Genomic DNA, 27,999 nt, shown 5'->3' with positions numbered 1-27,999 from the left:
ATTGGTGTAGACCCTACCACTACCACTAATTTTTTACTGCCCAGCTGGATGACGTGGTGCTTCTTTACACCGGCTGCCGGCTGAATCATAAGCCATGCTCTTAACACGGTGAGCGGTGAATCGCTGCCAGGCTGAGCCGGGGCCCGCGACAATGAGGTGGCGCAACAACCGTTCGTGGAAGGTGATGTGTCCTCACAGCCGCTCACAGTAAGCCGCTGCTGGTACAGGACTAACAGCCGCGCTCACAGCCTGGAAAAAGGACTAAAGGAGGGAACAGCACGTAGTCAACACAGGAGGGAATTTTTAAACTGATAGTGAAAGAGAAGCTGCATATCGTCAGGGCCAAGAAAGAGCAGCGGACACATTTATCTTTGTCTGTAGGAGAAAAGGCAGGTTCAAGGACCAATGCTCCCTTGAGCATTGGCAATTTATTGACGGGCGGAGCCGCTGCAAATATTTTCGCAGCTCCGAATCTGATCAGTATATCATTTCTTTACAACGTACAGCAGCAGCACATCAAAAAAAGAAGAAAAGATTAAAATAGCCACGCACAGCCGTGGCCAAGGACATGTCGTTAATCTACAGCTCGAGATGTACAAAGAATGCCTAGACACCAGGCCAAACAAATGAATGCGCTCTCATTCTGTACCCAACCTACTGTGCCGCAGGACGAACAGGTCGAGCACGGGTTCTGCAACGGCAGGACCTTTTGATGCTCGACATCAACAGTTTTAGCTTCACCAATTTTCTCTTGATTTCCACCCTGTATGTCAGTGCCCTCAATGTCTCTGTGGCTGGATTTCGATTATCACCTCCAGTGACTCTTGTGAGGTTGGACTGTTTTGTCTACCACCAGTACGATCGCGATGAATCGGAAGTATCCAATGAGGTGATCTATTGGCTGAGCTCTCCGGGTGCCCAAGCAGTTGAGGGAGGCCACGGAGAGGAGATGCAGTAGATTTTGTACTTGATTGGTCCCTCAACGAGATCCGGCATATTGGGCAAGTCGTTTGTTTCTGTAACCATACATCTATACATTCGAGATGGAAGTTATGCCGGCATGTGGGCATTATACGAAGTATCTCTTTATCTTTGTATTCACCTAAACATATCGAGCACCTGTCAAAGAGAATTTAGAAGTATGTCAATTTCTTTTGAGTTAGAAGTAAAAATTGTACCACATAAGGTATCTAAGCAATGCAATTGCCCAATTCCGATAATAGTCATCAACAATCAAGTGGAAATTTAATTCTATTAGGAATACTTCTCCCTTAACATCCTAAACTATCAAACATAACTTATCAATATAATATGCCATGCCTCATTTTAGATATTCCATTATTCAAAAACAGAAAAAAGGAAACCGCGCTAAAAACAATATTTCCTGGGCACGAAACTAGCTGCTTCCCATGAAGCAACATATATCAGACACGAACTGTCTATGCTAGTTACACCTAAAAGGAAAAAAAATGCTAGAATCAACTATTTGATGAACATAAGTCATAAATAAATGTCTAGCTCGACAGGTACATAAAATCCTGTCACATAATAATCAAGATAATTATTTTTTAACCACAGCTATGCAGTTAATTACTTATATGCCAGGCATAGTGTCAGGGCTCAGTTATCAGCCCTGCCCATTACCTCCGGACAGTTACAAGATAGAAAATGCAGATAAAAGGTAGCTCTACTTCTTGTCTAGACAATATGGTTGATAGTTCTGCATTAGATAATTTATGTATCGAACTAAAAATCTTGTCTATTTAAGTGCTTCACTCAATTATAGCATCTTTCAGTTCAGATTGACAAACCACTGCAGCTATGCTTCAAAACTTATAAATCACCAAACAAAAAGGACTAAAAATTCTGGAGTCTTTGAGGATCAAGTTATCACCATTTTACCTATTGGTATATACACACACTGATATCGTGTGAGCAATAACTGGTATGCGGCATGTTCCTTCCATTAAATTTCATAGACAATCATATGAAAGGAAATTGTTCAAGTAGTTCCTCCGAGAATAAACAATTAGGCTGAAGGAGTCGCGGGATATTTGCAAACATGGAAGTAAATTAACAGTAGATTATGCATGGTTTACTTACTGGGCATCATCTTTTGAATGGAAGGCCTCAGAACTATAACTCATTGTAGGAATCGCAGCAACAGCAAAAGAATCCAACCCACTGCGGGAACGCTCAATCTATTGAACAAACAAAAGGAACGGTGTCATTCTTTTTAAGACAAAGCCTGCCCTGGACAGCTGTAAGTAAACTGACTCAGAATATCACAAAGCAGAAACATAATGCATACAATAATCGTCCATTTATTAAAGTAAACCCCTCAATTGCTTAGTCATCTCAAGCATTGTTTTGAAACAATAAGAAAGCTAACTACGAACAACCTAATCCAAGTGTGTGCAATAAATGCCCAAGTAATATCAGGAGCATCTCAGAGCGATTTCAATCTTCATAGCTGAAAGTTGGAAGAGTTACCTACTTATGTCCATCTTTCAGGTAAATGGTATACTGGACTTGGTAGTCAAGCTAATCCATCAATTAAGTACATTCCTCAGTCATACATACATAACTTTGCATGAAGATTTTTTTTAATCAGTATTTTGGTCGCAAACAAAGAAGCATAAATAAAGTGCAATTTGACAGTGCACAACCATAATTATGTATGAGAAATGAAAGAAAGCATAGAATACTGACAAATATTTTGAAATAGATACATAGAAAAGTAATGTGAATGCTTAGCTTTGCAAAAGACAAATCCTTTGCGTTTGTCCACTTTCAGTTATTTCAGTTACAACTGGAAAGTTAGCATAGTTGTAAAGATCTGATAGGATACAATGCAGGCAAAGAATATGGCCCTTTTCACAATTGATACTGATGATACACATGCCTACCAACTTATTGATTGGCGCAACAAACATTAATAATATGCTTAATAATATTATCCATGGTTCAGACAAATCAGAAGATATGAAAAACCCATATATGACACCTCAATTTTCAGGGTGAAAATACTGTCAGTGATTCAAATAAGAATAACTAACCAAGTCACCCATGATAGCCACATTACAGTCTGCTGTGAATGTTTTCAACACAACACGAACATCACGAGTATAATAGTAACTAATTTTGTATTACTATGGCTAATTCAATCATCAGGACAATCTTAGGCTGAATTATTTGGTCTAGATGGAGTGTGTTTATTCTTGAAGAATTGGAATTCTATGACATGTTTTGTCATGTCAATGAACTTGCAACTTCACTGAGAGCTTGTTGAGGATAGAAGGACCGACGCACGTATGCAGTATGAGATAATTGAGGTCAATGCGTAGCAATAAATGAAACATTGCCTAGCACCAAATAGAAGCGGCATTTCTTCAGTTATTAGTGAGCCGGCAGTTTGGCTAGTTCCTCCCTACGTTCCTGCCGACTGCCTTGTTAGTTCCCTTTGTTCAGTCGTGGGTGGGTTGTGGCCTTTAACTTTTTGCTGCTAGTTGGGTCTAAAAATTTGCCGAACTATTCACTTTATGGCCCATACATACATGAGTGCTATGCAATGTGACTGAAAAGGTTGAACTGTTTTCTGTCGTGTAAAACAGAAATAATCAGCGGAACATTTCCCCGAACTGGCCCCGAGCATGACTTGGGATCACCACGCAGCTCAAGGTACGCTTCTGCAAGCATGACGCTACGCACAATAGCTAGCAGGAGTTAGTAGATGAGCAACCTGTTATGTCTTCATGGCTAGATGCTCAAGTGTAATCTCTCTTATTTTTTTCGTTTCCTTCTTTGTTTCCTGAACCTTCTCTTGTAAAGGCCAGACCTTTCTGGTTCTTAGCTTTCTTTTATTTAATATATAATCAGTAGGGGTCCAACCCCTCCTGTTGCATCAAAAAAAAAAGGAGTTAGTAGATGAGCGCTCACCGTGCGGTCGAGATCCGCGACGTTGCGGAACTCGACGTCGAAGTCGAAGGGCGCGGGGGGCTGCGCCAGCGCCCTCGCTGCGGCGACCGCGGCCGTGTCGGCGTCGGCCCGCGCGGCGCGGCCGCAGATGAGGCGCGCGCAGACGAAGACGATGAAGGTGGCGCTCATCCCGAAGCCGATCACCGTGGTCACCAGATTCAGCCCCGACCCCAGCATCTCCGGCGCTCCGCCACCTTCCCGCCGCCGCCGCGGATGCCGCACTCCCGCCCAGACACTCACCCAGTCCCGCCGCCAGCCAGCCAACTCCCGAACCCCCGCCCCTCCCGAAGCGCGCGCGCGAATCCGCCAGAAGCACGCAACGGATTAAGCAGCGAGCCGCTGCTGCGGCTGCAGGGGCGGCGTATAAGAGCGGCGCGGCGGGCGGCTGGGTCCGGGCAGGCGGGGGCAGGCGGTGGCCATCGGCGCGGGGTTTGGGATTTGGGATTTGCGTGGGCCGCTGGCAAGGAATGATGCGCCGCGGGGCGGCGGGAGTTGGCAGAATCCGGGAGTTGGTGGCCGAGGTCCTGGGAGGAACACAGCCTCGTCTCGCCTCCTCCTTCCTGTGTGCGTGACTTGTGGGGTGGGTGGTGCGGTGCCTGCCTTGCGTGGGGCGATGCTACTCGCTTCAGCTCAGCTCACCTCTCGGCAGCTTGCCCACGACGACGCTGGATCTGCTGGACCCATGTGCCCGGAGCCGGAGATGAAAGGTTGGGGAGCACGCGGGGCCCGCCGCGGCGGCGGGGGCAGCGCGAGGAGGTCAGGGCCATGTTATGTTTGCTTTCCACCCTCAGGCTGTGTTCACTTCTTCCAAATTTTCCATCACATCAAAATCACATTGAAACATTAAATATAAGAAATGACTCATGCATGAAGTACTAAATATAGGTAAATAAAAAAACTAATTGCATAATTTTGATGTATGTTGCGAGACGAATCTTTTGAGCCTAGTTAGGTCATGGTAGGACAATATTTACCACAAATAAACGAAAATGCTATAGTGTGCTACAGTATACGATGTGCCTTCTTCTACTAGCTTTTCACGGATCTAAACACACCCTCAAATTCTTTTCACAAAGGTCCTGTTTTGGACTAGAAAAGTCTGGACAAGGAATTTATCAACTTTGATCACTAATTAAGGTGTCAAACAAAGTCAATTCACAAAACCAACTTCAGAACCCTGCACTAGGAATCTTGAACAATCTAATAAGGTCTTTGACCGCGTGATTAGAAGATGGTACTGTAGCATCACTGTAGCCAATCATCGATTAATTACCGTCATTAGATTCGTCGCGAAAAGTTACACTCATCCCTAAAAAAATTTCGCAAATAGACTTAGTACTTAATGCATGCGAGATTCTTCTATCGAAAAATATGCGCGCATTGTTCCTAGAATCTACAAGACGGATCCAAACACGACCAAAATGACGAATGTATGCATGGAGTACTAAATGGAGTTTATTTGCGAAACTTTTTTACGGATATGTGTAATTTTTCGAGAAGAATCTAATGAGCCAAGTTCCACCATGATTGACTACAATCATGCCTCTAATCATTTTTTAATTAGGCGGTCATAGACTTTATTAGCTACAGTACTATAATTGTGGAGGTTGTTTTGTAATTAGACTTCATTTAATATCTCTAATTAATGGTAAAAAAGGCACCCCTAACAAAGCCCAGGAGGTGCGCGCTTGGAATCGTCCAAGACTAGAAATGCTAGCGGCGTTGCCGCGTATGGCCAATGTATGGGCTGCATCCACTGCAGATGGCCCCTTGATTTTCAGTCGGCTATGGTGAGTTAAGGTAGCTACGGGTCGGATGGGTACTGCAGCTTCTTATATGTTGATTTTGAGATCTCTTGCATGTGTGCATGTAAAGATACTATGATATTGGAAAACATATAAGGGTATATGATGCAGGAACCATAACACATATATCTTATAAACTATGGATCATGCATCAACATGCATATTTTCTTTTAAATGCAAAAGTATAATTTATTGGTGAAAATGGTGAGCAAATTACCTAATATTAATCTAAATAGTGCTCGAAGAAAACAAAATCTAAGGATAAATAGGATGAAGATATGATATCAGAATCGCATAATAGGCAGTAGCAACCTCTTCATCAGAAGTTTTTTTTTAGGAAAAGAACAGGTGCTCTGCTCTTTCATTATAGTAGGAAGCAAAGTATTTACAATTTGGGTAAGCTAGAGAAAAGAAGATTATGCACAAAAGTACAATCTATCTATACATAGTCAGTCGATTAACCCTGCTCCTACCTGTAGAATCTATGCTGTGTATATGATGACTTGCAAGCGTGATTGCAGGTTGTTTGCAGTAGTCGTTCCAGCCCACCATTCTTTGATTTGGTGCGCACATCATTACGTTGGGGGATCACCAGTTGATTCGTGCCGCTACCCATGTTCCACACTTGTTCTCCATATGAGCACTTGGCCATAAGGTGCCTTGCCGATTCATCCCTTGCTTGACACAAATGACAGATCAGAATCGCTTGCCCTCCACGCCTGATGATACTGTCAGCTGTTGGCACTATCATCTTCAGAACTTGAATCAATCAGAGCTACAACACGAATAATAGGTAAGCTTACCTGAATGGGTAGAACAATGGCCAATAATAGGTAAGCTTACCACAAATGACACACATAGCTATTTCACATAACTTGGAAGAAATGGGTAGTACGGTGGCCAATGTATGTGCTTTGAGCATTTTTTTTGTATGACTTGTTCCAGCATTAGAAATAATTAAGCAAAGGAGGTGAGAGGCGTACTAATCGCTTCTCTCTGAGTCTCCTCCTTGGGCATTCGAGTTGAACTTGTTAGCAGAGACAAGCGAAATGGACGAGATGCAGAAGCAGAAATCAACCTTGAACAAATGAATTGGCAGGGGATCATCTGATCTTCTTTGCCATTACCGTGAGGAAGAGAGCTGAACGCCCGGTAGCTTTGCTTGAACCTGGTGGCACTCGACCTGGATTTTGATGTAGCACAAAATCAGTCTCGTCGGCACTCGTTGCTATATCTGCCACTGCAGTAAATTACAATCATTCGATAAATACACTTACACTGCAAGAAACATGGGGAGGAAAACCAGTAGTCATCTCTCATAATCAATTCATCGAGCACATCGTGTGCATCTCCTGTATTGACATCGATTCAACCTGTGAAACTGCACTCAAGCATTTCCGAGCTTGCAAGCACAGATGTACGTGTGAGCACCAGGTGCGTGCCCGTGGTCCGGTACGCAGAAGGGCGATAGGGCTGCCATTGCTGTCTTTATCCCTCAAATCCAATCCACCTACTGGCCTGCAGGTTCTATGCCGATGGATATGAGGAGCAGCAACAAAGCAAGCGCTCGAACTGCGAGAGAAGGAGGGCCTACAGGGGAGATGAGAGGAGCAGCAAGAAAGGAAGCGATCGAACTATTCCACGGAGCACGTCGGCGCCGGCGCCGGCGCTCCCCCCGTCCCTCCCCATCCCTGGTCTCCTCCACCTCTTCTCCCTCCGCCCTCGCCTCCTCCGCCCTCGCCTCCCTCTCCGCCCTGGCCTCCTCTGGCTCCGCCTTTCCCTCCGCCCTCGCCTCCTCCCCCTCCGCCCTCGCCTCTTCCGCCTCCTCGCCATGGTCTTCGGGGAGGGCAGAGCCGCCGCGCGTGCGCGCTCGAGCTCGAGCGTAGCGCCGGAGTTGCGGCGGCCGGCACTCCGCCCTCTCCTGCTCCCTTCTCCAGTGCTCTTCCATGGTGGCGGCGCGGGCAGACGGCTGCGCGGCGGGGAGACGGCGGGGCTGGCCAGATTCGGCGGGCTCGAGCTCGGTCCGTGGCGGCGGCAGCCGGATCTGGCGGCCTCGACGTCCGGCTACGGCGGTGGCGGCGCCCTCCTCGAGCTCCGTGGCGGTCCGATTTGGCGCGCCCTCCTCCGCCCCTTCCTGGCCGGCGGCCATGGCGAGTGCCCGCGCGGGGCCATAGCGGGGAGTAGATCCCCGGTAAGCGGTGCGGTGGAGCGGCGGCGGCAGCTCCTCCAGGCACGGCGGCGGAGCAGCAGCGGGAGGAGCCGGTGGAGCGGCGGCGGCAGCTCCTCCAAGCACGGCGGCGGAGCAAGAGCGGGGGCAACCGGCGAGGCGCGGGACGACATGCCAGAGGGACTGCGGGTTGATTTTCCATTAGTACAAGGGTTTTTTATTGCAAAAGTTTTAGGATTTACACGATCTGGACCATCTGTCCATCTGTGCCCGATCGAACGGCCGGGAAAAGCGGGCGACGTGGCCATGCTGACCGGCCAGTTTTTGTTGCGTGAATCGTATTTTAAAGACTAGAAATGCTCGCGGGCGTTGCCGCGTATGGCCAGTGTGCGGGCTGCTTCTAGTGTAGATGGGCCCCGATTTTCTATCAGCTATGGTGAATTGAGGTAGCTATGGGTTGGATGAGTACTCCAGCTTCTTATCCATTGATTTTGAGATCTCTTGCATGTGTTACTAATTTATTTTTTAGTGAACTCTGACATTGTCGCGCGGAATGAGGACGGAGGCGACAGCGCGGTCGGTGAGTCGTCGAGGGAGGAGGAGAAGATGGAGGTGGCGGCGGCGGTGGCCGCATTACCCAGGCTTTGCGTTTGCAATGGTGGATATGTGGAATGACAAGAGATATCCCTCCAAGGCCTACAATATTTTGGATCGATCTTACATGCCCCCTCTATTTCACAATTTCTGTCCAATATATCTTGATTGTGCAACATAGGCATGTTGTCAGTTAGGTAAAGAACGACCTAGATTGATGTTATCTCTTCATGTGCAGATGCACCTTGTATCTGGATGTCCATACTCTATCTAAACATGCTTTTGCATAGATTTATAGCAATGCCCCACTTTTCAGCTGATGTTTTTCTTCATTACTCAGATTTTTGTACAACAATTCTTTATTCGGACCAGTTCCAGATAAGTTACTGAACAAGCAAGGACTGACTTACAGGTAAGTTCCATTTCACCGAAAACTCCAGGGTTTGGTTTGTTGCATGTGAGTTTTATTGATCATGTTTCATTAATTTGATAGATTTCTCCCTGTTAATCTCTTCGCCCCAAAACCGCCGCACTGACAGCAGGAAATTTTGTGCAAACAACCACTATATATGTACACAACATGATTCAGAGCTAGCCGGACAATCGTTGATTCTTTAAGGATGGCTATAGCAAGATTTCTGAGAAGCAAAGCTGTAGATTTAGAATTTTCGAGCAGCTATCATATTGAGCATTTAAATCAACCTGCGATGAAGCAGATAACAATAAATATATAGAACTCACAGGAACCAACACTATTACATTTGTTTGCCTACTCTTTTATATTTTTTTAAAAAATGTCATTTGCAGGGCCTAAAGTTTGAGTGCATTGTATTAATAATTTAAGTACCCCAGAACCAATATTGGTGCTATCCAGCCTGCAAGCTCGTGGCTCAAGATGATTTTTTGATGGTGGAAAATATCATTGTTCCAAGGATGGTTGCATAAGCACAACTATTGAGCATAGGTATGTTATATATTCTCTAAGCTACTAGCTAACAAATCTGAAGTCTTGAATAATACTGGTGCTGCAATCAATATGGAAATATGATTTGCTTATTGCTGTATATTCCAATCGAGCACCTGCTCATGATCAGGACATAACAGTTCTTACATATATGGCATGGTCAACTACAAAAATTATGTTAAATAAATCACATATATTTAGATGTTAAAATTAAGTTAGACTGCATGTGTTTCCTTTCAAGGGATGCTTTGCTTTAAATCCAGCAGAAACTGAATAATTGCAAGAGTGCTAAGGCCCATGGTAGGTAAGAATTGACTAAATAGTTTGTGTATCGCATGATCAAATGGATTGACTTCTCTTAGCTCTAACAAACTCTTTGTTTCAATTTGTCTTATATTTTGTTCAGTATAATCTGAAATTTAATACAAAAGCATGAAAGAAGGGTCATAAGTCAAGTTATATCTGTGTGTGGCATGCATAGAACAGTATTTACAAAAGTATGTTTGCATTATTGCATAAGCTACATAATTCTTTGCTTCAGCCAATAACCCAATATATCTGCGTATGGCATGCATAGAACAGTATTTACAGTAGTATGCTTGCATTATTGCATAAACTACATAATTCTTTGCTTCGGCCAATAACCCAATCCTTTTGCTCTGCCTTGTGCAGAAGAGATGTGTCATTGCCACAGGGTTGTGTTTGTTGAACCAGTGTGTGCAGCACGTTCTTGCACCATTGTGTTGAAGGACATTAAGTATAGCTCAAGCATTATATATGTTGCGAAGGATGCCAAGTTTAGCTCAGGCATTATATCGAACACTCAATGAGCATGTAGTGTCCAACCATGGCACCCTGCCATCCCAGTTGCCCACGGATGCTCGGATGGTCCTAACTCGGCTGCAGCGATGGCCTTGTCCAGGTGCTGCTGAGCGGTGTGAGCCATGACGCAGGGACGCTGGCCGGCGGTGCATGGTCGGCAGCGTAGCTTGGTGTCCCTTGAGCTCGCGAGACGGTGGCGTAGACCCACTTGGACGACGCTAGCAGAGCGAACGAGGCAGGAGGGGGAGGCGGCGGCACACGACATCGAGCCGGAGGAGAGACGGAGGAGGCCAGGTAAGGCAGGAAGGGGAGAAGGCTGTCGCAGCGGCCGTAGTGGCAGAGGCGAGTGCCAGGGCCTTGGCAGCGCCGTAGCGTCATGGGCGACAACGACCCCGCCGCACGAGCATCCCCATGCCCGTTCTAGTTGCAGAAACATGGGGATGGCCGCCAGCCATCGCCATGTCCGGCTGGCCGCCACCGCCCCTGCCGGCGCCAGCGTCGAGGAGGCTGGAGCTCGTCCGCAGTAGGGAGGCGTGCCCAACTGTTGTCCCGGGCCCATCGGGTTGGGCTGCCCCGACGGCACCATCCTCAGATAATCCAGGCCGGGGAGACCGTACCTCTCACTCGGCGCAGTGGGAGCGCTCGAGATCCGCCACCGCGGCTCGCGGCGCGACAAATCTGCCGCGGGTTGCAGCCGCCGCACCAGTGGGGGAGAAAAATCGAGCGAGGGTGAGGCAACAGCACCACGCTTCGTCCTCAAACCCACCGAAACCGAGCGAGCAAGCGATGGCCGTGTCGCGAGGCTCGGGCGACGGCGGAGAGCATCATGCGCGACATGCTGGGATAGCCGTCAGCGGGCGAAAGCGGAGGGGACGAGCAGATTCTTGACGATTCGCGAGCGCTCGGGTTCGAAGCTTAACGGGCGACAGACCCGTGCCGATCTGATCCCACGGTTGATATCTCTAGCTGGCTGGATCCGACGGTTATTGAGTTAACGGGCGACGTGGCCCTATCGGGCGCCCTCGGTTTGGTCCATGAATCGTATATTAAGATTCGGCAATAGCCACGCGAGCGCGACATAAGAAGCGCCGCGTTTGCGTGCACAGACTTTTCCTCGTCGAGAAAAAGGATCTTTTCTCGGAATGAAAAGACGTCGACGACGTCACCCGAGATGATTCTACCAGTACTACATGAATGAACTGCTAGTACCGTGTCTCTCGATGACGTGTCACCCGTCGCCGCGAAAAGATATGTTCCAGGCCGCAGTGACTATGGCTGTGTTTAGTCCCAAAATTTCTCTCTCCAAACTTCACTATTTACCTATTACATCAAATCTTTTGCCTCATGCATGAAGCATTAAATGTAGGTAAATAAAAACTAATTGCGTAGTTTTGATGTACACGACGAGACGAATCTTTTGAGCCTAGTTAAGTCATGGTAGGACAACAATTAGCACAAACAAACGAAAAGTGCTGCAGTGTACTACAGTGTCCGATGTGACCCTTTTTACCACCATTTTACGGATCTAAACACAGCCTATGGCCTTTTAGTTGCATTCAAAATTCCAAAATTTTACAAAATTTCTCATCACATCGATTATTTCAAAGCATGCATGAGTATTAAATATAGCTAAATAAAACAACTAATTACACAATTTGTCTATAATTTGCGAGACGAATTTTTTGAGCCTAATTAACCCACGACGGGATAATAATTACCAAATACAAATGAAAGTGCTACAGTACTTTACACTAAAAAATTTACACATCCAAACAGAGCCTATATGTCGCTCGTGCTACAAAATCATCATCCATCGCCTGAAACATAGCACGCACGGCCCAATAATATCTAGCCCAATAAACACAGCCTATCGCCTGAAACATAGCACGCTCGTGCTAAAAATCATCATCCATCTATTTGTCAGAACTAGCCGTTACAGCCCTAGCGGACCGTCCACGCCCCAGGAGCGGATCGTTCGCAGTTAAGAGTTTCACACCACCAGAGACGAACATCGTCTCTGGTACAACTTTGAAATTAGCCGGCGGACCGTCCGTGCCCCAGGAGCGGACCGTCCGCCGTTCATCCTTGAAATCCACCAGAGACAACAATGTCTCTGGTACAAAATGTCAAATAGTAGGCGGACCGTCCGCGCCCCAGGGGCGGACCGTGCGCAACACAGATATTAAGCCCAACCAGAGAAAACACCCTCTCTGGTACATTTTGAGTTAGAGAGGCGGACCGTCCGCCCACCTGGGCCGGACTGTCCGCCAATCACATCTAATTTCCACCAGAGCCAAACATGATCTCTGGTACGGGTGCGGACCGTCCGCGCTCCAGGGAGCGGACTGTCCGCGCTTGTGCAGTCAGCTCTCAAACTTGTTCTTTTTTCAAATCTTGTCAAAGCGTCGTTAACCCTCATGCATGCACCTAGACATTTTGAGCAAAATGGCACTAAAGACCCGTCAAGCACGAGTACACAACCCCTCTTGATAGTACGGCTATCTATCCAACAAATCCGGTCACTTTTCATCCACTAAACGCCTTGTGACCGGTAAAATACAAAAGCCCTATTTTATACCTTTGCCTTGAGCCCGAGCTTTGCATATCATCTCCAAACTTCACATGTTCACAACCAAATCCATTTCATCCGTGGATCAACCTATGCTCATTATCTCGAATGAAATTGTTAATCCACAAAACGTTGTCATTAATTACCAAAACTCGAATCAGGGGTCTAGATGCTTTCAATCTCCCCCTTTTTGGTAATTGATGACAACACTAAATTTTGGAGTGATAAAAGTGTTTAAGTCAACTTTATACACTAGGCATAAGGTGGACTTGGAATTGAACTTTAGAAAAACTTACTCATTTTTCTTGAAAATTTCAGAATATGATATGAATAAATTCACCAAGTTCGATGAGTAGAGAGAACTCCCCCTTGATATGTGCATATAAATTTGAATGAATACCAACAACACATATATATGAAATTTAAAAATTTTGACGGAGTTTCCCATACAAGTGGAAATCGAGGCATACAAGATACAAGATATATATATGATATGAATTTTAGCTTAGTTAGCACAACCTCACAACCATAAGATAAACATAAATAGATAAGAGTAACACAAATTAACATAGTTCATCACACATTACAAACCAAATGTTCAAATCCAACCACAAATCACAAATCGAGTTCATGCAAGACACAAATCATAAACATGTAATGCAATAGTTCAACACAAATAAACACGAGTAGCAAGCGGAAGCCGAAAGCGAATGATTTCCATGTGAAGTCCATGAGCTCCCCCTAGATCCAAGCACGCCAAAGCTCCTTCTCCTCCTTTGGCATCAATTGCCAAGAACGTCAATCCATCAGCGGTGGAGGAGGTGGCGGTGGGTAGAATGGCTGGTGCGGGTAGAATTCTGGAGGCGGCACTTGAGCCGGGAACACTGAGTAGAAGTGGTCAGAAAATCCGGTGAAGGCTGTGCTGAAAGTATCAAAGCTCTGCTCTAGATGCTACTGCCTCTGCTCAAGCTGCTCAGAAGAAGGCAAATCCTCAAAGAGTGAGTCAAGAGATGCTATGTCTGAGTGTAAACTCTGCTGAACCCCTTGCATCGAGTCATCATGGGCCGGAACATCTGCTGCTGCATGTTCTGGAAGTTGAGGTTCATCTGACTCTGCATCTGACTAGCCAACCCCGCAATCTGAGAGGACATGCTCTCCTGCATGGATGCAAAGTAAGGATCAAAGTAGCCAGCTGGAGGAGCCCACTGCTGCTGTACTGAAGAATGTGGTGGTGGCATGGCATGCTGAGCTGCAGCTGCTCCTATGTGAGCATCATCACCATCCTGCCCTTGTGCTTCAGCATCCATATCATTTCCAGGGAAAGGAGTCAAAGGCCTCAAAAGAAAAATATTGTCATTCTTAAATGGCCTGAAAGGAGTGTGCTTGCTCTCACATATCCCTCTGAAGGTAGACTTGATCTTGATGATGGACATAATATATGGAGCAAAATATAAATTCATCTCCATGTTAAGCCTTAAATCTACAAGCTGATCCATAATAAGAGCAATGACATTTATTCTATTTCCGTTCATGATATGAGATATCACATTCCAATAGAGACCTCCAATCTTGTCCTTGTTGCCACTCTTAGGCATGAATGTGACTCTGACAATCTTATTAATCATAGCAGGATGATGCCTCAGACCCTGAGTGCCCCCAAAGTTTCTAGCAATATCAAGATGTGCAGGCTCATAGTACATGGGGTAGTCATTCCCATCTAGAGGGTTTTCTAACACAACATTCACACTTTGCTCACTAGTGATGAAATCATAATCCAACTGATTAGCCTCAGCAAACTGTGCAAATGTAGCATAATAGGTTCTCTTGCCAGTTGTCCACCAAAATGTTTCCTCAACCATGTTGATCTCTAGGGTGGCATAGAAATGACGTATGACTGTTTCATTCCAATTACACTTATGCTACAGAAAATTTGCTAACCCCATTTGCTCAAATCTATCCACTAGATTAGACATGACTTCTTGTGATCTCATATAGTCTAGGTCAATGGTCTGATGTTTGAATACATTCTTCTTAACTAAATGACCAAAATAAGCATCTTTTTGTACCTCAGTTTTAAAGAAGATGATGTTGATGTCCCGAGGCAAGTTGAACTGATTCACTGCTCTAGCATTGGCATAGCTCTCAGCAGTCCACTGTCGGCTAGGAAGATCTAGCCCCATCAGATCTTTAGCATCATCCTCAACTTCCTCAGTCTCTTCCTCTGAAGATTCATCACCAACATCACCCACTGAAGATGCTGCAGCCATCTCACTGAGATTGGGAGCGTAGTCCACATCATCAGAATCATCACTGTCTCTTTGTCTTTTGGAAGACACAGCCTTCTTGATTTTGGAAGTAGTGGCCTTTAGGGTCTTTCGGGGTGGCCAGAGATCAATAATCAATCATAAGATTCATATATTCAAGTATAATATCCAAGCTAAGTAAGATCATCACAAGAGAACAAGAATCAGCCATTCTGTGCACTGGCGGACCGTCCGCATGAAGTCCGCGGACTGTCCGCGTCCATGTGCTGATTCTGAATAACGGTGGACCGTCCGCCAGACAGGCGCGGACCGTCCGCGATGCATCTGTTCATATGCAGAGAGCCCAAAATCGCCCCAAACTTTGATTCATCCATATTATGAGTTTTAGATCAAATCCACCAACAAAAATTTAACGATAGTACCTCCTCATCACTAGGAACAAGATCCCCCAAATATTTTTAAGAATCTATGGTCCAAAAACAGATCGGAGCATCTAAACCTAACTCTTTCCAATGAAGAAATCCAAGAACAAGAGTTAGGGATTCGTCAAAATACCGAGAGGACATGATGTACAATCTTGAGAAGAGTCTGGGGATGTGCTCGGACCGTCCAGGAACCACGCCAAAAAGCCTTGACCTTGTCGTCTCCCCCACGTGCTTGAGAGAGAAAGAGGGAGAGCTTTTGGAGGTTTGGTGCGGGTTGGTGGGGGAAAGGAAAGGGACCCTTCTATATAAGTCAATTCTGGCTAACCCCACTGCTCTGCGCAGGAGCGAACTGTCCGCGACCCTTGGAGCGGACCGTCCGCCTCTGAAAAATTTGATCTAACAGCCGACTGGAACTGCCCGTGGTAAATTCTTCTCACCAACGGCGGACCGTCCGCGGACCTTTGGCGGACCATCCGCGACTTGCTCAGTAGACAACCCATCAGTGTATCCGAAGCTTGCCGGATGAACCGATGATAAGCGGACCGTCCGCGGTCCTTTGGCGGACCGTCCGCAGTGTAATTTTGTTGTTGAGAACAACTCCGCAGAGCCTCTGGCGAACAAGACTCATGAACGGCGGACTGTCCGCCTCTTACCCGCGGACCGTCCGCTGTACCAAATTTCAGACAGCCCAAAATTTTGCCAACTTTCTCAATTCCAACTTCAATTTCGGATCATTGCTCATATAAAAATCTAAAAATCTCAAAACTTGCATGAAAACCTTCCAAAGACTCATATGAGCAAATTTCAATAAAAAATTAAAAATAAATCAAATTAAATCATGAAAACTCATAAATGGCTCAAAAATACCTCAAAAAATCAGAAAATTGAAATCAAATATGCATGAAAGAACCATATGCCACATGCGCTAGTTCTCAAGCCACATTTGAGAAGTCAATGATATTAAGCTCATTTCTCAACTTGCAAAACCGAGATTTATCCAAAGGCTTGGTGAATATATCCGCTAATTGATCATCCGTGCCAATTCCATCAATCTTGATATCACCCTTGTTCACATGATCTCTAAGAAAATGATGACGGATATCAATATGCTTGGTTCTTGAATGTTGAACCGGATTAGTAGCAATCTTCACGGCACTTTCATTATCACACAACAAGAGAATTTCATCAAATTTCACACCATAGTCAAGAAGAGTTTGCTTCATCCATAACAATTGTGCACAACAACTTCCGGCCGAAATATATTCCGCTTCGGCGGTTGAAAGAGCCACGAAATTTTGTTTCTTTGAAGACCAAGAAACAAGAGACCTACCAAGAAATTGACAACCACCGGAAGTGCTCTTCCTATCAACCTTGCACCCCGCATAATCCGAATCCGAGAATCCAACCAAATCAAAATGAGCACCCTTGGGATACCATAAGCCAATATTAGAAGTATATTTCAAGTATCTCAAGATCCTTTTGACGGTGGTCAAATGACATTATCTAGGTGCGGCTTGAAATCGTGCACACATGCCAACACTAAACATGATGTCGGGCCTAGATGCGGTCAAATAAAGCAAACTACCAATCATAAAATGGTAAAGCTTTTGGTCAACCGGGTTACCTCCCTCATCTAGGTCGAGATGTCCATTGGTGGTCATATGAGTCTTGATTGGTTTTGCATCTTCCATACCAAATTTTTTTAACATATCCTTCACATATTTTGATTGACACACAAAGGTGCCTTCCTTGAGTTGCTTGATTTAAAATTCAAGAAAGAAACTCAATTCACCAATCATGGACATCTCAAATTCCCTAGACATCATTTCACCAAATTCCCCACAAAAACTTGGGTTAGTTGAACCAAAGATAATATCATCAACATAAATTTGACAAATAAACAAATCCTTACCAATTGCTTTAGTGAACAAAGTAGTGTCAACCTTACCAATTTTGAAGCCCTTAGAAATAAGAAAATCCCTCAATCTTTCATACCAAACTCGTGGAGCTTGCTTAAGACCATAAAGATCTTTAAAGAGCTTGTATATATGATTTGGCTTCTTGGGATCTTTAAAACCGGGAGGTTGCTCAACAAAAACAAGTTCACTAATCTTGCCATTCAAGAAATCACTTTTCACATCCATTTGAAAAAGTTTTATGTTGTGAGAGCAAGCATAAGCTAATAAGATTCTAATAGCTTCTAGTCTAGCAACGGGGGCAAAAGTTTCACCGAAATCCAAACTTTCGACTTGAGTGAAGCCTTGAGCCACCAATCTTGCCTTGTTTCTCACAATCATTCCATCTTCATTTTGCTTGTTTCTAAAGACCCATTTAGTGCCGATGACATTATAATTCTTGGACCTCTCAACTAGATCCCAAACTTGATTCCGGGTGAAATTATTTAATTCTTCATACATAGCATTCACCCAATCTGGATATCTCAATGCTTCATCTACACGGTTAGGTTCAAGAAATGATACAAAAGAATAATGTTCACAAAATGAAGCAATGCGAGATCGAGTTTGGACGCCCTTACTAATATCACCCATGATTTGATCCACCGGGTGATCCTTTGCAAGAACATGGTGAATTCTTTGAGAAACAATGGGTTCTTGAGTTGATGGAGAAGGTGCACTAGATGAACCAACTTGATCTTGTACTTGAGAATCATCATTACTTAAATCTTGTATATTTGGTTGTGCTTGATCATTTGAGATAAAAGTTGAGGGATTAACTCTAATAGAGATAGAAGGACCATCTTCATCTTCATCTTCTTCTCTTGGTCTAACATCACCAATTGACATATTTTTCATTGCATTTCTCAAACCATCACTTCTCACATCATCAAGATTTTCTTGTTCATTATGAGACCCATTGGTTTCATCAAACTCAACATCATATGCTTCTTCAATAATGACATGTGTTTTGTTGTAGACCCGATAAGCCTTGCTACAAGATGAATACCTAAGAAGAAAACCCTCATCACATTTGCTTTGAAACTTTGATAACCGAGTTCCCTTCTTGAGAATATAGCATTTGCAACCAAACACTCTAAAATATGAGATATTTGGCTTCCTTCCAATAAACAACTCATATGGAGTCTTGTTATGAAATCTATGGCAATACAATCTATTAGAGGCATGACAAGCCGTGTTGATTGCTTCGGCCCAAAAGCTATCTGAAACATTGTATTCGGAGAGCATTGATCTTGTCATATCAATCAAGGTTCTATTTTTCCTCTCAATAAGACCATTTTGTTCCGGAGTGTACTTGGTTGAGAATTCATGCTTGATTCCTTTCTCATCACACCATTCCTCAACTCTTGTGTTTCTAAACTCACTTCCATTGTCACTCCTCACTTTCTTCACCTTGAGCTCAAATTCATTTCTGGCCCTTGTCAAGAATTTCTTGAATGTGTCATATGTATCGGCCTTCTCATGAAGAAAGAAAACTCATGTATATCTTGAGTAATCATCCACTACCACAAGACAATAGCAATTCCCACCAATACTTCTATATTTTTTAGGACCAAATAAATTCATTTGCAATAATTCCAATGGTCTCTCGGTTGACATGACACTCTTAGTGGGATGAGTATTTGCAACTTGCTTTCCGGCTTAACATGCACTACATAACTTATCTTTTTTAAACTTCACATTCTTCAAGCCAACTACTAAATCATGCTTCAAAAGTCGGTTGAGTTGCTTCATGCCAACATGACCAAGCCTTCCATAACCAACCCAAAGATGATTGAGTGAACAAGTAAGTAGACAAATTTGCCTCTTTAGTAGCAAAATCCACATGATACACATCCTCATGTCTAAATCCCGTAAAGATGTGATCTTTTTCTTCCAAGCTAGTCACTACCACATCATCTTTAGTGAAACTACACTTATATCCAAAATCACAAAGTTGACTAACCGCTAAGAGATTAAACTTGAGAGAATCAACCAACAATACTTTTTAAAGAGAATGATCACTTGAGATAGAAATTGTACCAACTCCTTTGACTTTGCCCCGGCTATTGTCACCAAAGATGATGTCACTATAGCCACCCACATTCTCATCTAGAGAGGAAAACATCATTGGATCTTCGGTCATGTGTTGAGTGCATCCACTATCATGTACCCAATGTCTTCCTCCGGACTTGTAATTCACCTACAAAAAGGAAGTAATTCTTTTAGGTACCCAAACTTTCTTGGGTCCTTGAACATTAGTGACCAAGACTTTTGGCACCCAAATGGCATTCTTTTTAGCACCATCTATAGGCATCCCAACAAATTTTGCACTAACATTGCCGTTTGAATTTCTCATAAGAATGTAACTTGAATCAAAGGATATGACTTTTTTGTTGGTGCAATTATTCTCAACATGACAAGCCTTCTTGCATTTTTCACACTATGACTTAACACTACTCTTCACAAAAGTAGTTTTGGTTTGCACAAAAGTCTTCTTCCCTTTCTTAGGAATGTACCCAAACCCTTGCTTGTTCGAGGTGAACTTTTGGCTTGCCCAACAATTATTAAACTTGGCTCTACTATCATAGCACTTTCTCAAATCATTAGTCAAGCAAGTAATTTCTTTCTTTAACAAATCATTTTCCATAATGAGAGATTCATTGCAAGATGGGTTATCAATTTTGGTGCAAAAAGAACTAGTAGAGCTAGAGACACAAGGTTTATCATCAATTAAATCACAACTAACACCAATGCTCAATGTTGCTTTTCTTTCATGATTAAGTAAGGTATTGTGAGCTTCCTCAAGCTTCTCATGAGTTTCTTTGAGATTCTCATGAGAAGTCTTTAGCTCCTCATAGGAATCTTGAAGAGAAGTAAACTTCAACTTCAAGTCCTTTAAATTAGCCTTTTCCTTAGTCATGAATTCATCGGCATCATTGAGCATTTCAACAAGATCATTATATGAAAGTTCATCAAGTTCACCATCTTGTTGTACCTTTGCACCACCCTTTGCCATAAGACAATGTGGTGTAGAGAAGAGTGATGGAGCCTCCTTGATGGCGATCCCGGCAACTCCCTTGGATGGCTTGTCATCATCATCATCATCATCATCATCGGAGCTTGCATCGGAATCCCATTCAACAAAATAAGCTTGGCCATTCTTCTTCTTCTTGATGAACTTCTTCTTCTTTTCATCATTTTTCTTGTCCTTCTTGTTCTTGTCATCTTTCTTGTTTGGACAATTGACAATGATATGACCTACTTCACCACATTGGAAGCAAGTCTTGTCCACAAAAGGATTTTTTCTTGATGATTGACCTCTCTTGCCAAAGTTCTTCTTGCTCATCATTCTATTGAATCTCTTGACAAAGAGAGCCATCTCCTCATCCGATTCTTCTTCTTGGCACCCACTTTCTTCTTCATTTTTGCTATCTTGAGCTTTGAATGCCACACTTTTCTTTTTCATATCAATTTCTCCCCCATGAGCTTCATCTTGAGATTTCTTGAACATGTCATGGGTGAGAATTTCTCTCAATATTTGTGTGGGAGTTGCGGTCTTCACATTTGACCTTACAAGTAAGGTCACAATTGTGTCATATCTTTCCGGAAGACATATAAGAAACTTGTGGTTGAAATCCACATCCGGTACCTCAAATCCAAGTCCCTTGAGGTCATTCACAATGTCATTTAGCCGGTTGAACATCTCGGCTATACTCTCATCCTTCTTCATGGTAAATTCACTAAAATTGCCCTTAAGCAAATATAACTTGGCCTCCTTCACACTTGATGTGCCCTCATGAATTTCCATGAGCTTCTTCCATATGTCATTTACATTTGTGAGGCTCTTGACTCTATTAAATTCAGTCACATCAAGAGCACTAAAGAGCACATTAACCCCTTGATCATTTAGTATCTCATTTTCCTCATCTAGGGGTGTCAATTTCTTTTAGTCCAAAATGCAAAATCCATCACTTACTACTCTCCATAGCTTTCTACTCATGACTTTGAGATGAGCCGACATCCTAGTCTTCCAATAATCATAATTGTTCCCATCAAAGAACGGTGGCTTCCCAACATGAATCTCATTATCACTAGTCATTGTTCTACTCCAAGATGGTTAAATCCGCAATTAATGGAGTACTTAGGTCTGGTACCACTTGTTGGATCAAGAACACCGACTAGAGGGGGGGTGAATAGGCGGTTTAAAATCTAAAACCAACAACACTAGAGAAATTTAATTAGTAACAAAGTAAAGCCCTATGTCATGCTACTACTATCTCTAGATGGGTTTGCAACCTAGGGTGACAAGATACAAATCAAACTCTAGTAAAGTAAACTGCTCAAAATAAAAACAAGAATTAAAGTGAGCAAGAGAGGTAACCAAACTTGACACACGAATTTATCCCGTGGTGTAGATGACTTGCCGGTCACCCCTAATCCACGTTGAGGTGGATTCCAAGAATCAACTGCTCCTCTATCAAGAACCTCTTGATCTTGAGCCGGCTAGAATCAAGGAACCGCTCCACACCTCGATTCCACTAGAGTTGCTCTTCACCACTCCGGTGAGGTGAGCACAAGACCTCTCACAACCGAAATCGGGGCTCCTCAACAATCTCCTTGGAGGAGCTCCACGAAATCCACTTCTCCAAGCCGTCTAGGGAGTAGCAACTCCCAAGAGTAACAGGTCGATGACGCTTACTTGAATTTCTCTAGTGCCACAAAGCTCAAACTCTTGATGCAATGCACTAGGAAGCCCTCACACTCTCAAGAATGCAATCTCTAAGCAAGTGTGTAAGAGAGAGGGATGCCTTAGTTCTATAGTGTCAAGTATGCAGTCCAAATGGCCAAGGGAAAGACCCAATGGCCGGGCATTGGGTATATATAGACATCTCCTCAAAAACTAGCCGTTACACTCTTTTCTGCGAAGTCGCGGACCGTCCGCTATTCAAAAACCGGACCGTCCGCCGTTATAAGCCAGAGAGTCAGAGTGCATTTAATGCGTGTCAGAACTAGCCGTTACAGCCCTGGCGGACCGTCCGCGCCCCAGGAGCGGACCGTCCGCAGTTAAGAGTTCCACACCACCAGAGACGAACATCGTCTCTGGTACAACTTTGAAATTAGTCGGCGGACCGTCCGTGCCCCAGAAGCGGACCGTCCGCCGTTCATCCTTGAAATCCACCAGAGACAACAATGTCTCTGGTACAAAATGTCAAATAGTAGGCGGACCGTCCGCGCCCCAGGGGCGGACCGTCCGCAGCACAGATATTAAGCCCAACCAGAGAAAACACCCTCTCTGGTACATTTTGAGTTAGAGAGGCGGACCGTCCGCCCACCTGGGCCGGACTGTCCGCCAATCACATCTAATTTCCACTAGAGCCAAACATGCTCTCTGGTACGAGTGCGGACCGTCCGCACTCCAGGGAGCGGACTGTCCGCGCTTGTGCAGTCAGCTCTCAAACTTGTTCTTTTTTTCAAATCTTGTCAAAGCGTCGTTAACCCTCATGCATGCAGCTAGACATTTTGAGCAAAATGGCACTAAAAAACCCGTCAAGCACGAGTACACAACCCCTCTTGATAGTACGGCTATCTATCCAACAAATCCGGTCACTTTTCATCCACTAAACGCCTTGTGACCGGAAAAATACAAAAGCCCTATTTTATACCTTTGCCTTGAGCCCGAGGTTTGCATATCATCTCCAAACTTCACACGTTCACAACCAATCCCTTTCATCCGTGGATCAACCTATGCTCATTATCTCGAATGAAATTGTTAATCCACAAAACGTTGTCATTAATTACCAAAACTCGAATTAGGGGCCTAGATGCTTTCAACGTGCAGCATGCTTGGACTGTGGATTCCCTGAACAGCAGAGCAGTAGGTGTGGAGAGGCATGCCTTTTTTTAACAATTCTCTTATAGAGCCATAGAGAGTGGGTGTGTTTCTTTTTTTTTTGCCATACTATTTTAACAGATTTTTTTCCTGATCTTTGGCCTACGCGACATGAGTTTTATTTTTTCCTTTTATTTTTCTTTTCTTTCCTTTCCTATTACTTTCATTCCATATTTCTATTTTCTATTTTTATTCTTTATCCTTGTTTATATACAATTATTTATTTACTATTCCTTTATTTATTTTTTATGTTTTTCTAACCGTTAGTCTTGCTTAATTTGTAATAATCTAGACCATTCATTATTTTCTTATAGAATTGATTGTTAATAAATTTATTTTTAATTGTTTGCCTAGATATACTATTTCTAATCCTTTCCAATACATTGTCTTCTCATATGTGATTTGTCCTTTTCAATAAATTTTGTTTAATACTTCATGCATGCAAGATTTTTTTAAGCGCCAGGTGTTCTAGCGCAAACCAAACAGGGCCAAACATAGAGGCATGCATGTGTAGCTAACCAGCAGAACCCATACACATATTACATCATCTCTTTATCCGTGCGCATGGCTGCAGGCAATATTTAAGCTGCACCCCTTGCTTTATTTCTTTTCTTCTTTTTTAATTCTCATTTTTCTTCTTCTTTTTTATGTGTTTCTATCATTCTACAGATAGAAAGCGAGTTGCACATTTGCATATTGCTATTGCCATGGGCATATTCGAGTGCACACATTAAAAAAGAGTTAGAATTTTGTTTCTTTTCTTTTCTTTTTCCATTTCTTCTCCTTTTATTTTATTTCTTTTTTTAGATTTTTATATCATTGATTTTTAGTAATAAAATATTTATTTATTTTATTTATTTAGTTTGTAGATAGAATCGTGAACATGTAAGAATAATTTACTTATCCTGTAGATTTTTTATTTTCAATAGATAATTATTTGTTCGCGATGTTAAATTATTTGTTCATTTTGTAGAGTAAATTGTTCTGTGACGATGATCTATTTGTTCGTGATATTTATGTTTTATTATTTATTTGATATAACTAAATGTTCATGATGTATAATATTTTTGTTCGTTGTACATTATTATTTGTTCGTTTTGTTTAATTTTTTGTTTTTAGAAAATAATTATTTGTTCGTGTTCTTAGAATATTTGTTCCCAATTTTTGAAACTAAGTATTTAGTATTTAAAGTATTTTTAAAAAATATTGCGCATGCATAGTCAAGTGTGGTCTTGTTTTGAAGATCTTATCATAAGAATGATAATGGTGCAATCGAAATTTGATTTGGATTCTCGATTTGATAGTTATAGTTTTTTTAGATTCAAAATTGCAAAGCATGTAGGTGATGTCAGCAATTTTGTCTACTAATGTATGTATGCGCAGATTCTATTTCTATTTAGCTGTCAACTTGAGTGCGAAAACAGTCTACTCAAAAATTATCTCACGGGAAAAAAAACGCTAATGCATCTAAGATACGGCTCAACACACTATCTTGGTACCAAGGAGGAATTAATCACACACGCTTTAGACGGGGGTTGTTGAAATCATCCCCCGAAGTGATGGATAGCTACGCCCGTTCCAGGCAGGGTTCACGTCAGTACGATCGGCAAATCTTCCTTCTTTTCTAGCCTTACCAAAAGTGCCTCTGGTTAAGAAAAAAATGAAGTGCCTCTGGTTCAGCACCAGAGCTGGGGCCTGGGTGAAAGACTGGCCGATTTGTCAATTGCTACGGCCCACTTGGTAATTTGTCAATCAGCCCACGGCCCACTTGAGACGTATGTTTTGTCGTAGGATGAAAAATCACCCCACAGGCCACGCTCAGGCGCGAAAGTTACGTGGTCCTTTACAGCCTTTTGGACGACTTTCGAAACAACTGCAGCTTAAACGAGGCCTACAGATCTCTACTCTACGATTTAGTATTTGTTTGAAGGACTTACTAAGATTGAAGGATATTACTACACATTTAGAGATCTTTATAAAAGTTCTGTATAAAAAGGCCACACTCCTACAATACAATAGATTCAAATGTTGAATGAATTTAGTCATGTCGTGGGCCGAGCCTCCTCCTTTTTGATGGGCCGCATAGTGGGATTTTATTGCATGATCCGGCCCAGATACACCTCGCGATTTGCGAATTAGTTAACCTTTGCACGCTTGCAGCCTTGCAGGCGGCTCGCTAGCAGTCATCCGGACTGAGATTTTGATATGCTGTAACGCACGAGAAGGCGTTTGCTTGAAACGCTTCTGCGTGTTCATCGAATTCAGTCGATTTGATATCTTACTTGCTAGTTGCTACACCGTATTTTTGTCCTTACATTTCTTTTTCCCGGGCGGGCGCCCCCGGGGGGGGGGTCATTTTAAAAGGGTAATGTATGCATATTCAGACAATTGGTTCCAGTTGTTCGGTATTTTTCCCTTTCCAAATATCTCTGGGTATATATATTTCTGGCTGTGACTAGACCGGATTCAATGTGATTATGCTGCTTGGCCGGTTGCCTGACCTGCTGAGAACATCTTTTAACTTCTTTTCATTATTTTACTAATTGTTTTCCATGTCTTTCAGTTATCTCCCTTTGCACAATGCATCCAGAAGGTATCAGAAAATACAATAATTGAAGTTATATTATCTCTGTGCTACTTCACCCTTTTCTGAACTTAAAGTTGCCTGGATGATGATGTTAGTGCTAGGCGTGGTGAGCACAAAACGGCCTGAGCCAAGAAGAAATCTAACTAGTGCTGTCTCTAAAAACAAGTTCTGAAGGAAATGGACATCATAGAATGCAGAAAAGTGCCTGTTTTATCCAAGAGGGGGAACGAAAGGAAAGCGCCTGTTTGATTCACCTTAAAGGAGCAGATGATATCTCACAATGGGATCCTTTTCTGCCCGTACTGGTTAAGGCTAATCCATACAGTATTGATATACAAGACACTGTCACCTCAATCGGGCAAAATCATCGGGTACTGATGCTTGGGTGATCTACAGTCGTTATCTACAACGATATTGAGTGCGACGTTGTACCGAACAGGAACAGAGTTAGCATCTGAAACAGACACCACATGAGAAGTTGCTACAGAATAACATCTCTCGGAAATTCTGAATAGCGATCCATTATCTATTATCTTAATACAACAGTGTTAAAAGAAGCCACCACGTTTGTCGAGAGAGTCTAGAAAACAATAATGTTAAAAGAAGCCACCTCGTTCGCCGAGAGGGTCTAGAAATTTTCACGTTAATCTAAAAAAAGAGAAAGATTTGAACCGTTGGATTTTATGAAGATCTAACGGTCTAGACTAACCTAAAGAGTCCATGTCAAATACAACTAACTCAAAGAGTCCATGCCAAATATTAATCTAAAGAGTCCATATCAAATACGACTAACAGAAGAATCTATACCCTTGGATATTACGAAGATCTGACGGTCTCGACTAGGCTAAAGAGTCTATATCATAAAATATTAGTAAATAAAACGAAATAGCTAAATAATAGCGTCGATCCAAATTTGTTTGGCGTGCTATTAGAAAAAAAAATCATGTGAAGGAAAAAAAGACATCAAAGGATAAATACAACTAAGAAACTAATATAATAGATCCAAGTGCCTTAAACATAAGCATGAATCAAGAAAGGAATAACATCCTTCTACGTGACCTTGAAGGAAAACAAAATAATAGAAAACAAGGATTCCATATGTGTTACCTAGAATTCTGAGGAAAAACAAATAAACTCTATATTTGTCTGAACCTGCAAAAAAGTATCAAATGCACTTACTTGGAAAAATTGTGTTGAATTACGTGGCTATTAGGAAGCCAATTGAAATAGTTTTGCTCGCCACTATCTATATTGTCAAATATAAAGAAGGTCTACAAATTCACACATTAATCTAAAAAGAGAGAGAAAGATTTGAACTGTCAGATTTATAAATATTTAACGGTCTAGACTAGCCTAAAGAGTCAATATCAAATATTTTTTTTCTAATTTACAAAATATTAATTCATGGAGATTGATTTAGCATACACTTGATGATTCATGGAGATTAATAGTTAGATTTAAATGTGCAAATGTAACTATGGATAAACAAAAATCTAACTATTAAAATAAATCATCAAGTGTATGCACATTGGCTCCATACAACAAATCGATGAGGATGATCAAAACGAACAGACTAAAGATGGAATGTTTTGGGTGGTTACAGGCAGTGATGAGAAAATAATTTTTTGTATTGGACAAACCAACCTCTATATCCATATGGGCAGATATATATACCAACCTTTAGATCCACGACAGCTGCAAGAGACACCGCGATAACATCTCAAATGGCAAACAATGCACAAAAAACACGGTGGATGATGCTGGCACAAGATCGAATAAAACTCTATATTTGTCTGTACCTGCAAAAAACTATCAAATGCACTTGCTTGGAAAAATTGTGTTGAATCACGTGACTATTATGAAGCCAATTGACTTTTGGCGGCGTCGCACTCCCATACACTGCTCATAGTGACTGTTGGGGGGCAATTGCTGCCGCCGCATCTCCGCAAGCCGGCAAGCTAAGCCAGCCAAAATGC

The 27,999-nt window shown here is 42.9% G+C and overlaps 1 protein-coding gene and 2 long non-coding RNA genes across 4 annotated transcripts; 1 reads left to right on the top strand and 2 right to left on the bottom strand.

Moving 5' to 3' along the window:
- Nucleotides 1-390: 390 nt before the first annotated feature.
- LOC120712473 (RING-H2 finger protein ATL72-like) lies at nucleotides 391-4,723 on the bottom strand. Its single transcript, XM_039998264.1, has 3 exons — nucleotides 3,940-4,723; nucleotides 2,104-2,201; nucleotides 391-1,119 (listed from the first exon to the last, which is right to left on the bottom strand). Exons 1-3 carry the CDS (start codon nucleotides 4,153-4,155, stop codon nucleotides 780-782), a joined length of 654 nt encoding a protein of 217 aa, XP_039854198.1. The 5' UTR covers nucleotides 4,156-4,723; the 3' UTR covers nucleotides 391-779.
- A 1,386-nt stretch (nucleotides 4,724-6,109) lies between these two features.
- On the bottom strand, nucleotides 6,110-7,517 carry LOC120712483. 2 transcript variants are annotated; one of them, XR_005690903.1, is made up of 3 exons: nucleotides 7,378-7,517; nucleotides 7,061-7,301; nucleotides 6,110-6,966 (listed from the first exon to the last, which is right to left on the bottom strand). It is a non-coding gene; the product is annotated as an uncharacterized LOC120712483 (long non-coding RNA). The 2 variants fall into 2 exon arrangements; XR_005690902.1 differs by having other exon boundaries at nucleotides 7,061-7,506.
- Nucleotides 7,518-7,973: 456 nt separating this feature from the next.
- Nucleotides 7,974-10,314, top strand: LOC120712492. Its single transcript, XR_005690909.1, has 4 exons — nucleotides 7,974-8,396; nucleotides 8,480-8,956; nucleotides 9,352-9,508; nucleotides 10,181-10,314. It is a non-coding gene; the product is annotated as an uncharacterized LOC120712492 (long non-coding RNA).
- The last annotated feature ends 17,685 nt before the right edge of the window (nucleotides 10,315-27,999 follow it).

This window comes from Panicum virgatum, chromosome 1K (assembly GCF_016808335.1).
Source record: "Panicum virgatum strain AP13 chromosome 1K, P.virgatum_v5, whole genome shotgun sequence".
Lineage (NCBI taxonomy): Eukaryota > Viridiplantae > Streptophyta > Magnoliopsida > Poales > Poaceae > Panicum > Panicum virgatum.
This window is presented reverse-complemented; position numbering and strand designations above follow the sequence as displayed.